At 40.9% G+C, this 13,968-nt stretch overlaps 1 protein-coding gene across 3 annotated transcripts; it reads left to right on the forward strand.

Annotated features, from left to right (window-relative positions):
• The first annotated feature begins 360 nt into the window (after positions 1 to 360).
• On the forward strand, positions 361 to 8,628 carry HNRNPH3 (heterogeneous nuclear ribonucleoprotein H3). Of its 3 annotated transcripts, none has more exons than XM_074958884.1 (10): positions 361 to 567; positions 2,245 to 2,380; positions 2,933 to 3,071; positions 3,630 to 3,817; positions 4,211 to 4,297; positions 4,597 to 4,712; positions 6,888 to 7,023; positions 7,737 to 7,817; positions 7,897 to 7,986; positions 8,385 to 8,627. In XM_074958884.1, the coding sequence occupies exons 2-10, from the start codon at positions 2,266 to 2,268 to the stop codon at positions 8,459 to 8,461; spliced, it is 1,029 nt and encodes a 342-aa protein (XP_074814985.1). In that variant the 5' UTR covers positions 361 to 567; positions 2,245 to 2,265; the 3' UTR covers positions 8,462 to 8,627. The 3 variants fall into 3 exon arrangements, with proteins under 3 accessions (XP_074814985.1, XP_074814984.1, XP_074814983.1); XM_074958883.1 differs by having other exon boundaries at positions 409 to 567; positions 3,630 to 3,772; positions 8,385 to 8,626; XM_074958882.1 differs by lacking the exon at positions 361 to 567 and adding an exon at positions 1,274 to 1,413 and having other exon boundaries at positions 8,385 to 8,628.
• The last annotated feature ends 5,340 nt before the right edge of the window (positions 8,629 to 13,968 follow it).

Consider the following 13,968-nt stretch of genomic DNA (forward strand, 5'->3'; position numbering starts at 1 on the left):
CCGCCTGTGGGGCGGGAACAGGGGATTTCGCGCCTCAGGGCGGAGCTGTCCCGTTCCGTTACAAAAGCACAATAGACCTCCCTACCGCTACCCTCTACCCAACAACTACGCATGCGCCACCACCCTTCCCTCTGTTCTGGAATCTAGCGGGATGTCTAAGCAGCATCTTGGCGAAGCCTATGCGCTATTAAGGCCACATGGTATTGGTCTTATAACGAATACCTTACGCATGCGCCCTTGCACCTACTAGGCACTCGGGAGTTATTGTCGAGCAGTACCTTTCCTTCGTGCATGCGCTTTTCTTCATCTTGACTTAGGTGCGCATGCGCCATTCCCAGTACCTTGGACGTAAGCAGAGCTGGGCTTCTGTGCGCAGCGTGGCTATCGCGATACTTGTGTGCCCGCGACGCCATCGTACCTGCTTGTTTCTGCCTTCGCTGCGTAGTTTGCCGAGCAAGCAACGCGCCCGCCGGTGAGAAGAGAGGAGGCGGAGGTTTCTTCGCCCTCCCGATCCCCACCATAGAGCCTACCGTCGCCGCACATCGAGGAGAGTGTGAGGATCTCCCGGTGAGTACGGGGAGAAGGGCCCGAGCTCGCCGCAGCCCAGCCCGCCCGGTGTGCCCGGAGGAGGCGGCTGCAGCAGTTCGGGCCCTGGGGGCGGACAGACATCTCCGCCCCCGAGCAGGGGGGTGGGCAGGGGTGTTAAGGGCGCTGAAGGCCGCGAGAACCCTCTCGGTAGGGGACGTGCGGCGGCGACTCTTCGCGGGGCCTAGGTCGGGCGCGGCCGCCATTTTGAGTGGTGGCGTTGAACGCGGCAATGGCTGCGGGAGCCCGACTGCACGGCGGGGCAGCCTTTGAGCGGGTGTGGATAGAGGCTGCGAGGTCCCTGGGGAGATGGGAGTAGGCGCCTGAGGGATTCCCTGTGGGGGGGATAGGAGCTCGGGAGGTGGGGGTGGCTAAGGAGCTGCGGTAAATGGCGCCTGAGAGCGGGCGGGAGAGGCGGGCGGGAGAGGCACTTGGCGGTAGTTAGTATTGCGGCCTGGCTGAGCGGCAGCGGCGACCACAAAGGCGGGCGGCAACGGCGAGAGACGTCTCGGCCTTGCTGATGAAGAGGCGGGGCCGCGGTGTAACGCGTACGGGGTCTCGCCATTGTCATCCCCGTGCCCAGCCTCGCGGTCTATTGTGAGACCCCCATGGGATTAGTGCGATCCGAGGCGCGGATTGACTGAGTCTCCCGCTCTGTGGAGGGATCTGCCTCATGCAGAGTGGATTGGTCGTCCCCCTTCCCCGGGTTCCTGCAGCTTGCTCCCCAAAGACTTTCTCTGTCGGGATAATATTTTCTGCCTCACAAGGGTGTTGTGGGAATTAATCCATTAACAGATACACTGCGCTTGGAAGACAAAATTGATTTATGTAAGTGCTAATGTTAGTAGTTATAGTATAATAGTAATAAAAAAATCATGTCTTTTGTTGGCACAGTAGCATATATTTGCTTTAAAACTAAATATCGTGTTTTGATGCTTAATTCATACAAAAGTCTCTCATTTATAAACAGATGTTCTTGATGTGTTCTGGTAGTAACAGTAATAATCTTGTTTGTCAAATTTGAATCATTATCTTGGTCAAATTTGAATCATACAATAGTATTAATGAGATGAAAAAAGTGCCATTACCGGGGACCCAAGTTACAACTCAGCTTTAACTTGTATTCTTGTTCCGTATCTACCCCTGACTCTCAGATAGTCCTTGTTTTCTATATTCCTTTTTAATTGTCTCTTCAGGTTTTTAACGTAAAGCATTCTGATCTTTAGTACAGTTATTCTCATGTCTTCAAGAAGGCCCATACAGCAGGCCAAGTTAAAAATGGGACATTATTCTTAGTTTAATTTGTCAAGAGTTAAGGGGGATTTTTTTGTAGAATTTCAACCCACCCCCCGCAAGTGAAGATGTGAGTGCATGTGAGAGACACTGTCAGACTGTAGAGGGATTGTGTACTGAGTTTTGTCTGCTTTGCTCAACTAAATCTGAGGCAGTACAGTACTGTGTCATATTTGATACCCTTCTGGATGTGTCTTGCATATTATAGTACAACTCAAGAACGTAACATTAATGGAGCGTATGATGCATCATATTAGCTTGTAACTGAGGTAAAATTAAATGTGTATGGAGTAGGGTTTTGGGAGGGAGGGGGTAGCAGTACCTTATGATTCTAAAACACTGACTTTTTTTCCTTGTTTTTTGTAGTGTGTTGATTTAAGTAGCAAGATGGACTGGACTGGGAAACACAATGGTCCAAATGATACATCTAGTGATGGAACAGTACGACTTCGTGGACTGCCTTTTGGTTGCAGCAAAGAGGAGATTGTTCAGTTCTTTCAAGGTATCTCTAGTATAGTCAAAATACAGTGACTTTGTTTTTACGTTTCTCTCACATCAGTGTTTCACATAGTTTAACTTTTAATACCCACTTTTTTTGGGTGGGAGGGGGAGTCTTGTTTTAAACTTAGATTGTTTTTCCAAACTGTGAATTATGCTCTTCTAATTAAAGTACAAATAAATTTAGATTCAGTAAAGACTAGAATATGTCTAACTTATAGTCAGGGTAGTAAATGTATCATGCATATTGAAATAACTTACTCTGTTTGTTAGAATTTGGAGCACAGTTAAAATATTTGACTGGTAGTTATGATATCTTCATATAATGTGGGCGGACTTATTCCTGTATAGCATAAACAAAAAACACTACTAGAACAAATATGGCTAAACCATTAATTTTTAATGAAAAATCATTGGCTTGTCTTGTTGGGTGACGGGGGAAAACTAAGCTATTTTTTTTGTTGTTTAGATTTGCTTTAAGTATTTGCTACAGTTGGGAATGTTTCAGCCTTTAACACTGTTCCCCTTGATGGGGTTATTTGTCCTTGGGTTAAAGGGTTGGAAATCGTGCCAAATGGGATAACATTGACGCTGGACTACCAGGGGAGAAGCACAGGGGAGGCCTTCGTGCAGTTTGCTTCAAAGGAGATAGCAGAAAATGCTCTGGGGAAACACAAGGAAAGAATAGGGCACAGGTGGGGATGGAGAGTTTGGGATGGTGTTAAATCTTTTTTTTTGGGGGTTGTGGGTCAGTAATGCTTTTTTGGGGGGTGGGGACCATAATATTTTAACTGGCTATTTTAAAGAATTTATATTTATGATCCTAAGTTTAACTTGGAAAATACAATAGATTTGGGGGGTGGGGGAAGATAGTAATACTATGTAGTTTGCTAAAATCAGAATTTTGTCTTTTTGTATAGGGTATTCTATGATAAATCTATAGTCAGCCGTTTTTCAGCTGTATTATTTCATATTGGGGGAACAAGTTTCAGAGACTTTTGAATTTAATTTTTACAGTTAGAATTTTCAAGTAGTAAATTTTACCAATGTGTAAAGTTTTCTTTTGATACACTTAAGAATCTTTAAGGCTTTAGGTGAAACTTAAGTTGTATGGTATCTCTAGTCACTTTTTTATTGGATTTTGCATCTAGTTATAGAAATGATTGTACAAAATTATTTAAATATCTGTTGTAACTTTCAAAGAGCTTATGCATGTATTCTTATTTGTGCCTTGAAAATCCTCTCTTACTTAGGTACATTGAAATCTTCAAAAGTAGTAAGAGTGAAATCAGAGGATTCTATGACCCACCAAGAAGAATGATGGGACAACAACGACCTGGACCATATGATAGACCATTAGGAGGAAGAGGGGGTTATTATGGAGCTGGGCGTGGAAGTATGTATGACAGAATGCGTCGAGGAGGTGGTGGATATGACGGTGGTATGTGTATCTAATGAGCAAAGGTTCTGTTGTCAGTTTCTTCATGTTTCTGACATTTTAGTCAAGAAATAGAGAAATGGCAGTAATTTCAGTACCTACTAGGTTTGGAGAGTCTTTTTGAAATCTGGATTGTTATCTGTGGTGTCATTACCAAATGGGACTTGTTGAAAATGGTGACATGTGTTTATAAAGGTAAAGGAATGGTATGAGAACACATCAGGAAATTATTATTTTTAATTGATGCAGGAAATTTTTCATTTACACTTGATGCTGAGAAATCCTACTATCATCAGCACATAACGGAAGTTACCAAAAGGTTGCAAAAATGTTGTTCATATATTATAGTTTTGTAATTATAGCACATTCACACACTTTTCTTCTTAAATTGTACAGGATATGGTGGCTTTGATGATTATGGTGGCTATAATAACTATGGCTATGGAAATGATGGCTATGATGACAGAATGAGAGATGGGAGAGGTAAAATCAAGTATTAAAAATTTTATACATAATGTGCTCTTCTAAAGGGTATTCTCAAAGAACAGATATTGGTCTTCATATGAGAAGTAACCACCAGATTGTCAATTAAAGTAAAAATATCTGGCAGGTATGAGTGTTGGGGTTAAAATGTTTTTGTTACCAAGGTTTGGGATGTGGGTGTACTTTGTCCCAGTCAAGAGTGGCAGTTTCATGATGTGTATACTTTGAAAATAGCAACCAGTGGTAGTAATTGAGTCTTTCCAGCCTTTCATGAGGTACTCAAGTGTACTGTTTTACAGGTATGGGAGGACATGGCTATGGTGGAGCTGGAGATGCAAGTTCAGGTTTCCATGGTGGTCATTTTGTTCATATGAGAGGATTGCCTTTTCGAGCTACAGAAAATGATATTGCTAATGTAAGTATGATAAGAAAATTTCTCCTACTGTTGTGCTGTAGCTTTTCATGTTGCTGTCTCTCCTAGACATAGCTATTCTTCATGGTTCTCCATGTTTTTGTTCTAAGAGTCAGCAGTTAATCCCATTGAATCTGTTGTAGCTTCTCTTGCAGTGGAAACAATTGCTTGTATCTGCAACAATACAACACTGAACTCACAATTTAAGGTTGGGCTTTTCAGAGGTATTGGAGATAAGCACCCATTGCTCACTCACTTTTAGTGAAAGTTGGGTGCCTAACTCCCTTAAATGCTTTTTAAAATTCCATCCTAACATACACAGTTGTTCTTTTGACTAGAAGTCTGAGAAAAGTACCAGGTTTATGGCTTAGCCCTCTGTTTCCAGTCCCATTGGTTGAGATTTAGTTGTAGAAAGTGTTCTTGATATGAGAGCTCCTAATTTAAATATAACTTTTCAAAATTATTAGAATGTTACTAGCACACTGTGAAACAGCAGAAATAATTAAAACTGAACAGTTCTTAAAAATTGGGGGGGGGCTTTGTGATGTTTCTGATGTCAGATTTCCAAACCAGCAAGTGGGTAGTTACTAAACTTTTTTGGCCATAAATGAAAACTATTTAGGTTCTACTTCAGCTTAAGTGGTACCACTCTCTGATTACCCTCTGGCTTTTCTCCACACTAGACTTGTTATCCAACAGCAGTTATCTCTCAAATAGATGGAGCTAATAGCTTCTAGTCTTTCAAAAGGTGGGATTTCTAGCCTGTATTTAGATGATGCAAAGCAGTTTTTTTCTAGCAGGTGATGTTAGCTTGTCAAATTTGGAAATAATTGCAGTTTTAAGGCTAGAGGCAGCCCTCATCTATAAGATGATCTCTTGCATAACTGCCCTAGAGTAATTCCTGTATCAAGCCCAATAACTTGTGGTTTGAAATACAAAATATTTTTTCAAAAGATATGCAAGCTTGATTTAAAGACTCCAAGTGACTGATGATCATTACATCCATTGTTCCAATCCTGATTTGGGGGGGAAAATATGTCTCAAATTCAAAATGAAAACATAATTTCAGCTTCCTGTCATTGGATCTTTTTATGGTAAAGAACTTGACTACAAAGCTTTGGTGCAGAGCACACTTATGTAGGACTGGTAGTTTGCTTGATGTGTGATCCTAAAATTATTACTGAACCCATGGACTAGTGGTTTTGCTGAGGTGGGAGTGCCACTGGTCCAAAAAACCTTTCATTACTTATTCGGTACTTTGGCTTTCATGTGGCACAGGCAACAACCATGATTCGGCTTATCGTATTTCTCAATTTCCCAGATACGCACCTTACCCAGGTATCTCGTTATGCCCCAGTTCTGCAAACACATGCTTAAGTGTTTGCAGGTTAGGAGCTTTAACAGTGCACTACCATTTTAACAAGTTATCTATGTGCTACTTAAAAGCTTTCGATTCTGAAAGCATTTACCTAATTGAAGCTTTTGTTTTCTCTCAAATGTTGATCTCCTGTGGATGGAATGCCATTGTCTTATCAGACCTACTCAGACTGACCATGTTGCTCTTTAGGTTTATATTCTCTGTAAGCAGCAGTTAAAGAGGTCACAATTCTACCAATTCACACATTCAAGTACCCTTTAGCTTATTAAATTTGATTCAGCTACTGTTCTACAATATTTAACTTCAAAGTATTGTTATACCAGTCGTGGGAAATGTCAAGTGCAAAGGACAAGATCCATGAGTCCAGAGTTCTATTTTTGGCTCTATTGGCTTGTTTTGTTTCCTTTAACAAATCACTTACCTTTCTGTATCTAGTCTACCTGTTTGACAAATGGGATAATACTTAAGAATTTACCTGTAAGACAGCTAAATTTTGTAAAGTGAGATCCTTGGATAAATCTTACTATTATAAGATCAGGTAGTATTCATAGAGAATATAGTCATGTGTAGAAGGAGAATTAATCTGTTCATACTCTAGGAATAAGAAACATTGGACTGATTGAGCAAATTAGAACCAAAAATATTGGGTAATTCCAAACATTTTCTTTTTAAACTGTCACTTATCATGATGAGCTCTTTAAAATCGTAATTTAAATGTTGCTTCTAAAGCTGTTTAATACAATGCTTGAATATTATTTTGATATTTGTGAATGAACATTGTTAATTTGTAAATCTTTTAGTTTTTTTCACCACTGAATCCTATAAGAGTTCACATTGATATTGGGGCAGATGGAAGAGCAACAGGAGAAGCAGATGTGGAGTTTGTAACACATGAAGATGCAGTGGCTGCCATGTCTAAGGATAAAAATAACATGCGTAAGTATTACCAGTGTGAACTTGAACCATTCAATGACCAGCCCTAATTAGATTCCTAGGTCTTTTGTGCATCTACTAGATGAGAGCTGTCAGTGGGTGTTTTAAAAACTTAAGATGAAACTGACAGCATGCTCTCAGCTCACTTCTTTCTTCCGCCTGCCTTCTGCTTTCTCTATGAAATACATATTTTATTGGCAGTAGGAAGGAGAAGCAGTTCTTAAGGTACTATGAACGTGAATAGAGCCAACTAGCCTGAGGAATAGTGGAAGCAGAGAGTGGAGGCAGGCTCTTGCCTTTAGACACTCCACATCTGCAGATCCTGAAAGTTCCTTTAAATATCTGAGCTTGCACCTACGCTGCATTGTGGTGTGGCTTGATTTTCCTGTTTGTTTGTTTTTTTTTTTTAATGGCTTGATTTCATGTTAATAGCTTGTGGAAAAATAACATTGAAAGTCTGAAACCTGTTTACCCACAGAGCATGTGCAGCATATGCTGCCCTGCCTGTATATCTCAGCTCTGGCATGGGATGACCACATGCAGAGTAAGAGGTTTCATTGTCCATTTAAGTCATTGTCTTTTTGAGACTACCAATAAGGGTGCAAATTGTGACCGTAGTCATAATGAATATGGACAGTTATCTATTAGGAACTAATCTAACACCGACTCTCTGACCTAAAATACTGAGTAAGTTTTTTTTTTTTTATTTCTTAAAGAACATCGATATATTGAACTGTTTCTGAATTCAACTGCTGGAGGAGGCTCTGGAATGGGAGGCTATGGCAGAGATGGAATGGGTATGTATGGCTTCAAATTTTAGTTCATTAGCAAATAGAAACTTGATCTCATTATAACTTTGCATGTTTTACCTTCCAGATCAAGGAGGTTATGGCTCTGTTGGCAGAATGGGAATGGGTAGCAATTACAGCGGAGGATATGGTACTCCTGATGGCTTGGGTGGATATGGTAAGTAGTGGTTTTGTTTTTAATTACGTGAATTGGCTACAAGAGTTCTACTGTCACTTTGAAAGTTTTTGTGCAGTTTTAAAGTGAGAACTTGAAATTTTAGAATTGAAACATTTTTAAAACTTGAATTTTTTTTTTGTTTTTTAACCAGAGGTAATGTCTTTATTATAGACCACCTTTGCTCCCACTGGTGAATGAATCAAATTTTTCTGGCAACTGTGGCAATTGTTTTCATACAGAAAGAAATATTGGGGGAAAAGGAACATTTTCAGCTGCTTTTCAATGCAATTTAACAGTTTAAAAACAAGGGGTCCATATCCTCTGACTAAGCAGGTCTCAGTGGATCAAATGGAGAACTACTTCTGAAACTGGTAACTGTTTAATCACTTACTTTGTAGGTCGTGGCAGTGGAAATAGTGGTGGATACTATGGGCAAGGCAGTATGGGTGGAGGTGGATGGCGTGGAATGTATTGAAGAGTGACCTGGCTTCTACAAAATACCCTGGAAGAAACAGTATCTGGTCTACTAGACTTTCTTACAAAATTTAATTTCTTTTGTATTTTAAGAACTTTATAATGACTGAAGGAATGTGTTTTCACAATATTATTTGGTAAGCAACAGATTGTGATGGGGAAAATCTGTTTTCTGTAGGTTTTATTTGTTGCATACTCTGACTTTAAATAAATTTTTATATTCAAACCACTGATGTTGATACTTTTTATACTAGCTACTCCTAAGGATGTATTGCATATTCAAGAATGCATTTGGTTTAAGATGTACTATTGGTTTATTAAAGGTGGTTGTACTGTAACTTCTCTGAACACTGATTCAGTTCTCTGTAAACATGGTATAATTGAATCTTAGATTAAAGATACACTTGTTAAAAGGAATAAGATAGAAAAGTAGATTAGTTTGGTTTTGGTTACAACTTATTCTAAATTGACTTTCCAGTGTATATACTACAAAAAAAAATCCCACAACAAAATACTAAGTTATAGGTATGGAGGATAAAAGTTTCAAATTTGGCTTCCTTGTTTTTCATGTCAAAAGCACTATCTTCAAATGCACAACTGCATAGGTTGGTTGGTGTCTGATCTGTATGTCCATAAGAATGGGCAACTCAACTCCTCATTTTGCTGATCCTTGCACTAATATCTAGCAAGTTTCACATTTCCTGATAAATCTTCATGTCTGTATACTTACAAACCAATTTGTCTTGTTAGTTAAATTACCTTCAAACATTACTAAAGTTTCCTTTTCCATATGGACAGGACACAAAAATAAATGGGGCAGAGTACTAGTTACGTTAAACTATGTCTGGTTTTAATATATTTAATACCCAAAACATGTCAGAATATTAAAAGGCATTAAGTCAAATTGTGTATGGGTCTCATTTTCCTGAGTCTGTTCAGAAAAGAAAATACAAGTAGTTTTGCTGCTGAATAGCAGGTAATAGCCTACATCTATTCAAAATTTGGTAGTTTCTTTTTCACTGAAGAAAGCACTCATCATTTTAGGGAGTTATTTGGCATCCAAATACCCCTTCAAATGAAAGCAAACATATAAGACCAATACTTGTCAAAGTACTTTCACACAACCCAACCACAGCTTGGTAATATTTTTGTGCATTTGTGACATGTAAGATGTTTGGAACCATATTGTTTGAAGACACTAACATACATGATGTATAATGAAGAAAAAGGTATTTCATAATTCTCAGCCACCATGCTCTTCCAAATTTTAACTGCTTGTCCTTAAATGCCTCCCTCTAATTTGTCAAATGTGCTCTTGGTTATTGAAAGTTTGTCACCTGTTTATGCTAGTAATGTGTTTGTAATAAATGTGTTATTGTGGGAGACAATAGAATGGAGTTTATTTTGCTAGGAAGTGTGTGTGTGTCAAATTACCTTAAGAGGTCTACAAAACAGCTGAGAGAATTAAAATGGAAGTTTCTTGTTCAGTGTAGCTACACCTGCAATAGTATTAACCTTTTCCCCTCCTCCCCTCAAGTTTTTCCTTATCATAGAGCAGGCCCTATGATATGAAAAACCACAGCTGAATCTGTCTCTCTTAGATATGAGGGGACAGCAGACTGCTTGAGTCACAACCCATCTGAGACTTGTGCTCTAGACTTTTTGAGGGTATGGTGGGGTCAAACCTTAAGTGCTGAGTGGTTGCAACCAAAGTGGTCTGGGTGACAAAAAGGTATGCCAGTTAGATACTGGAAAAAGGGAAAGGTGCTTTGTTTGATCCTGAATATTCTAGACTAGCAGTTCTCAAACTGGGTCGTAACCCCATTTTAATGAGGTCGCCAGGGCTGGTTTAGACTTGCTGGGGCCCGGGGCCAGAACTGAAGCCTGAGCCCCAGTGCTAGGGGCTGAAGTTCAAGCCTGAGGGCTTCAGCCCTGGGCAGCGAGGCTCAGGTTACAGGCCCCCTGCCTGGAACTGAAGCCCTTTGGCTTTGGCCTCCTTGGCCAGGGCAGTGGGGCTGAGGCTTTCCCCTCCACCCCTCCTCCCCCTGGGGTGGTGAGGCTTGGGCAGACTAAGTCTTCAGGCTGCACTCCTGGGGCTGGGTAATCATTTTTGTTGCCAGAAGGGGGGTCGCAGTGCAGTGTAGTTTGAGAACCCCTGTTCTAGACTGAAGTGAACTTCATTTGTTGACACAATGCCTTACTCATACTTAAAGTAGTAGTAGCATAGTACTGAACTAAACTGCACCACTCCATTAGATGGGCTTTCTGGTATCTTTTTATTGAGGGGGAGAGGCATTTAGGATAAAGCTAAGTAAGCTTTCCTCAGTCATAAGTAGAAAAGTTAGATGTGTCTAGTTCTGGGTTTGGATAAGCTAAGGCCCTCTGTAATCATGGGAATTGTGAAAATATTCCCCCCAACTATCCCAATTTAATATTTGTTCCTTGAAACTGATTAAATTTACTAGTAAAATTCCTTCAGTGCAAATTCAATACCTTACCCTTTAGTCATGAATGTGATTTTAAAAAAAAATCTTGATTTACACAGGGCCCTAGCTATAACTATTGAACATGCAGTGACAGAGACCTGTTGAAAATTAGGTGCTTACATGTAAATAGCTGAAGTTGTGCATCTCCTTGCCTCATTCCTAGCTTCTGCTTTTGAAACATGGTGGATAGCTCTTACAGAAATCTACTTAAAGAGCTTTTTCATACAACTTGTTGCACTGTGACCTAACTTATTTAAAAGTTAGTGCTGAGGTTACCAACTGCCAAAGGTAAGTGCATTCTGTTACATTGTGGTAGCAAAGGGTGTCTTGTGATGGAATGGAGTGAGATCAACTCATTGCCATCTAGTTGGCCTATTTTCAGTCAGTGGGTCACTACCATCTGATACTGAACTAGAACTGCTTATCTGAAGTTTAATTATCTGAAAATATATTTATTTGTACTCACTTTAATAACTTAAGACAAGGTGGGTGAGCTAGTATTTTTTTTATTGGGTCATTGTCTGCTGGTGACAGACAAGCTTTCAGGCCACACACAGCTCCTCCTCAGGTCTGGGAAATGACTTACAAGCCTTTATAGTAGCAACACTTTCACATTATGCCAATAGCTTCAATGTTAAATATGAAATAACTACATACTGGAGGCTGATGTGAAGTAATCAGATTTCTCTCAGAAGTAGGCCTGGCCACTGTTGTAGATTTGGTAGAGGTCCTTTATGTTCCTCAGATAAGGAAGCAGAGCCAACTGCTGACACAGGAAAGCTGGCCATTAAAGTGCTCCTAATTGGCTTCTTTCATGGGGATTTTTCCCCACACTTTTACAATATCCTTTCTAAAAGGGATAAGTGGGGGTAGACAGCTTAACATACAAGCTTGGCATTGAACTGTTGAAATAGTACCAACTCTTCTGCATAGTTAAAAGATGCCCAAACCTGAGGAGGTGGGGGGGGGGAGACTGATGCAAAACAGCACCTCATGTTCTTATTGCAGCTTTATAGTTATCTGTTTCTCCCAGGCCTACAGGAACAAAGAAGTTTAGAAGAGCTGGAGATGAGGCTCAGGGAGCAGCTATGTTCCCCTTTTTAATCCAGAAGCGTACTGTGACGGGACGTCCGTACCTATGATTATGCTTAAACTTACAGTCCCATCATCAGGTGTGCGCTCCAAAGGTCAGATGCTCTATCCCTGTAAGGCAGGGGTTTCACACTCGGTATACCTTAGGGCCAGTGCCAGTCCTCAAATCCTCCTAGTAGGCCAATGATGTCACTCATGCTGCCCAGAACCTGCCCCCCCAAAACTCTGGGAGGGAGGGTCTGAGGGAGTATAGGGGGAGGGGGTGCAGGGGTGTGGTGCCCCCCAGCACTGCCCCCACAGGAGCATGTGGGGCAGGAGCAGCATGCAGAGGCACAGCCCTACCCCACAGCACAGGGAGGGGCCAGCAGCCACTGGAATGTGCATGTAGACACTGCTCAGCTCTGCTGCACTGGCAGGGGAGCACCTGGGGGCAGCAGGTGGGTCCAAGAGAGAACCAGCTCCAAAACTGCTGGAGCCCTGCAGGCCACACTGGGGAGGTTTGTGGGCTGTGAGTTTGAGACTCCTGCTCTAAGGGATTTCAAATAGAAAAGCTATACCACCTCTTCCATGATGTTAAGCCTCACAGCAGAAGGCAACCTATGATGTTAGTAAACCAGGTAAGATCAGGTGGAAAGGCTGAGCACTGGCAAGTAACCTGATTGCACGCAAGTACAGATGGCTATAAACATGGACAGCAGCTCTACAGCCTTAGCTAGTTTTAGTTGGTAGTAAAATGTTAGTAAAAGGGAGAAGGAAAAAGTTATTCTATAACCTTTTGGTCAAAAGCCCCTAGCCGTGGGGTTACACAGAGGCAAAAATATCTTGCAGAACCAGTTACTTTACAAGGTAAGTAATTGCTCTTTATTCAAAGCCAGCCGGAAAAAGAAAAGAGCATCACAAAAAATGTAGGGCTGGAAGGGAATCTCAAGAAGTCATCAAGTGCAGTCGCCTGCCCTCTAGTAGGACCAAGTAAGCCTATTAAGTTGGATTTCTAATGTTGGAGATGGTGTTATCCACATGCTATTTTAGCATAGTCCAAAATCAGGGCAGCATAGGTTCAGCAACAAAGAGGGTAGTGGTTAAGAAAAGTGTCTGTACATCTGGGTATAGTGGTTGGGTTATCCACAAATACAAAGTTTGTTTTTAAAGTCAGAAGATACACATAGTGCATAATCAGCAATAACCTAAATTGAGGTGAATGAGTTTAAGAATATGGTTTAGATATCTAGCATCTATGCATTTCAGTATATTACTCATGGAAAAAAAAGTTATACAGAGTTGGTGGTGGAAAGCAAAATATATCAATGAGTGAAGATTGTCCCTCAGTAATTGAGAATTTAGCATAGGTTGTCCATTTAGAGAAAAAGACAGTCCATGAGGAAAGTATTTGTTACTTTCCTGACTGGTTCTCATTGGCACTTCAGCTCTCCCTCCTGGTATTGCCGCTGTCTGGTGATGTGTTTTATGTAGATGTCCCTTGACCACTTGGTGTCCAAACCCATGAGTTGCCGCATCAGCTGAGCATAGTGTTGACAGACCACATTCTTTCAGCACTGGCTCGTTACCAGGGTCCCATGTGCCCAGGGCTCTGATGATCAGCACATGAATTTGGACGTCGTAGGCCCTAGCTCTCGTAGTGTCAGCTAAAGGAGTGTATTTCTCCAGCTTTCAAGATCAGATGTCATGGAAAGCTGGGGTACTACTAAACCAGTGCAAATCTACATACTAGGCCAAATCCTGCTCACTTTATTCACACAGTCCCACTGCTGGGTAGTACATCAGGAATAAAGTGAGCAGCATTTAGCCCATTTTGTGAGGCAATATTAAGACACAGTATTTTAATAGTGGAAACTGTCAAGTGTTCAAAACACATAAATAATAGCTTAGGTGCAGTTTGGTTACATCACATTTTATTTTTTCAAACAAATTA

This window comes from Natator depressus, chromosome 7 (genome assembly GCF_965152275.1).
Source record: "Natator depressus isolate rNatDep1 chromosome 7, rNatDep2.hap1, whole genome shotgun sequence".
NCBI classification, from domain to species: domain Eukaryota; kingdom Metazoa; phylum Chordata; order Testudines; family Cheloniidae; genus Natator; species Natator depressus.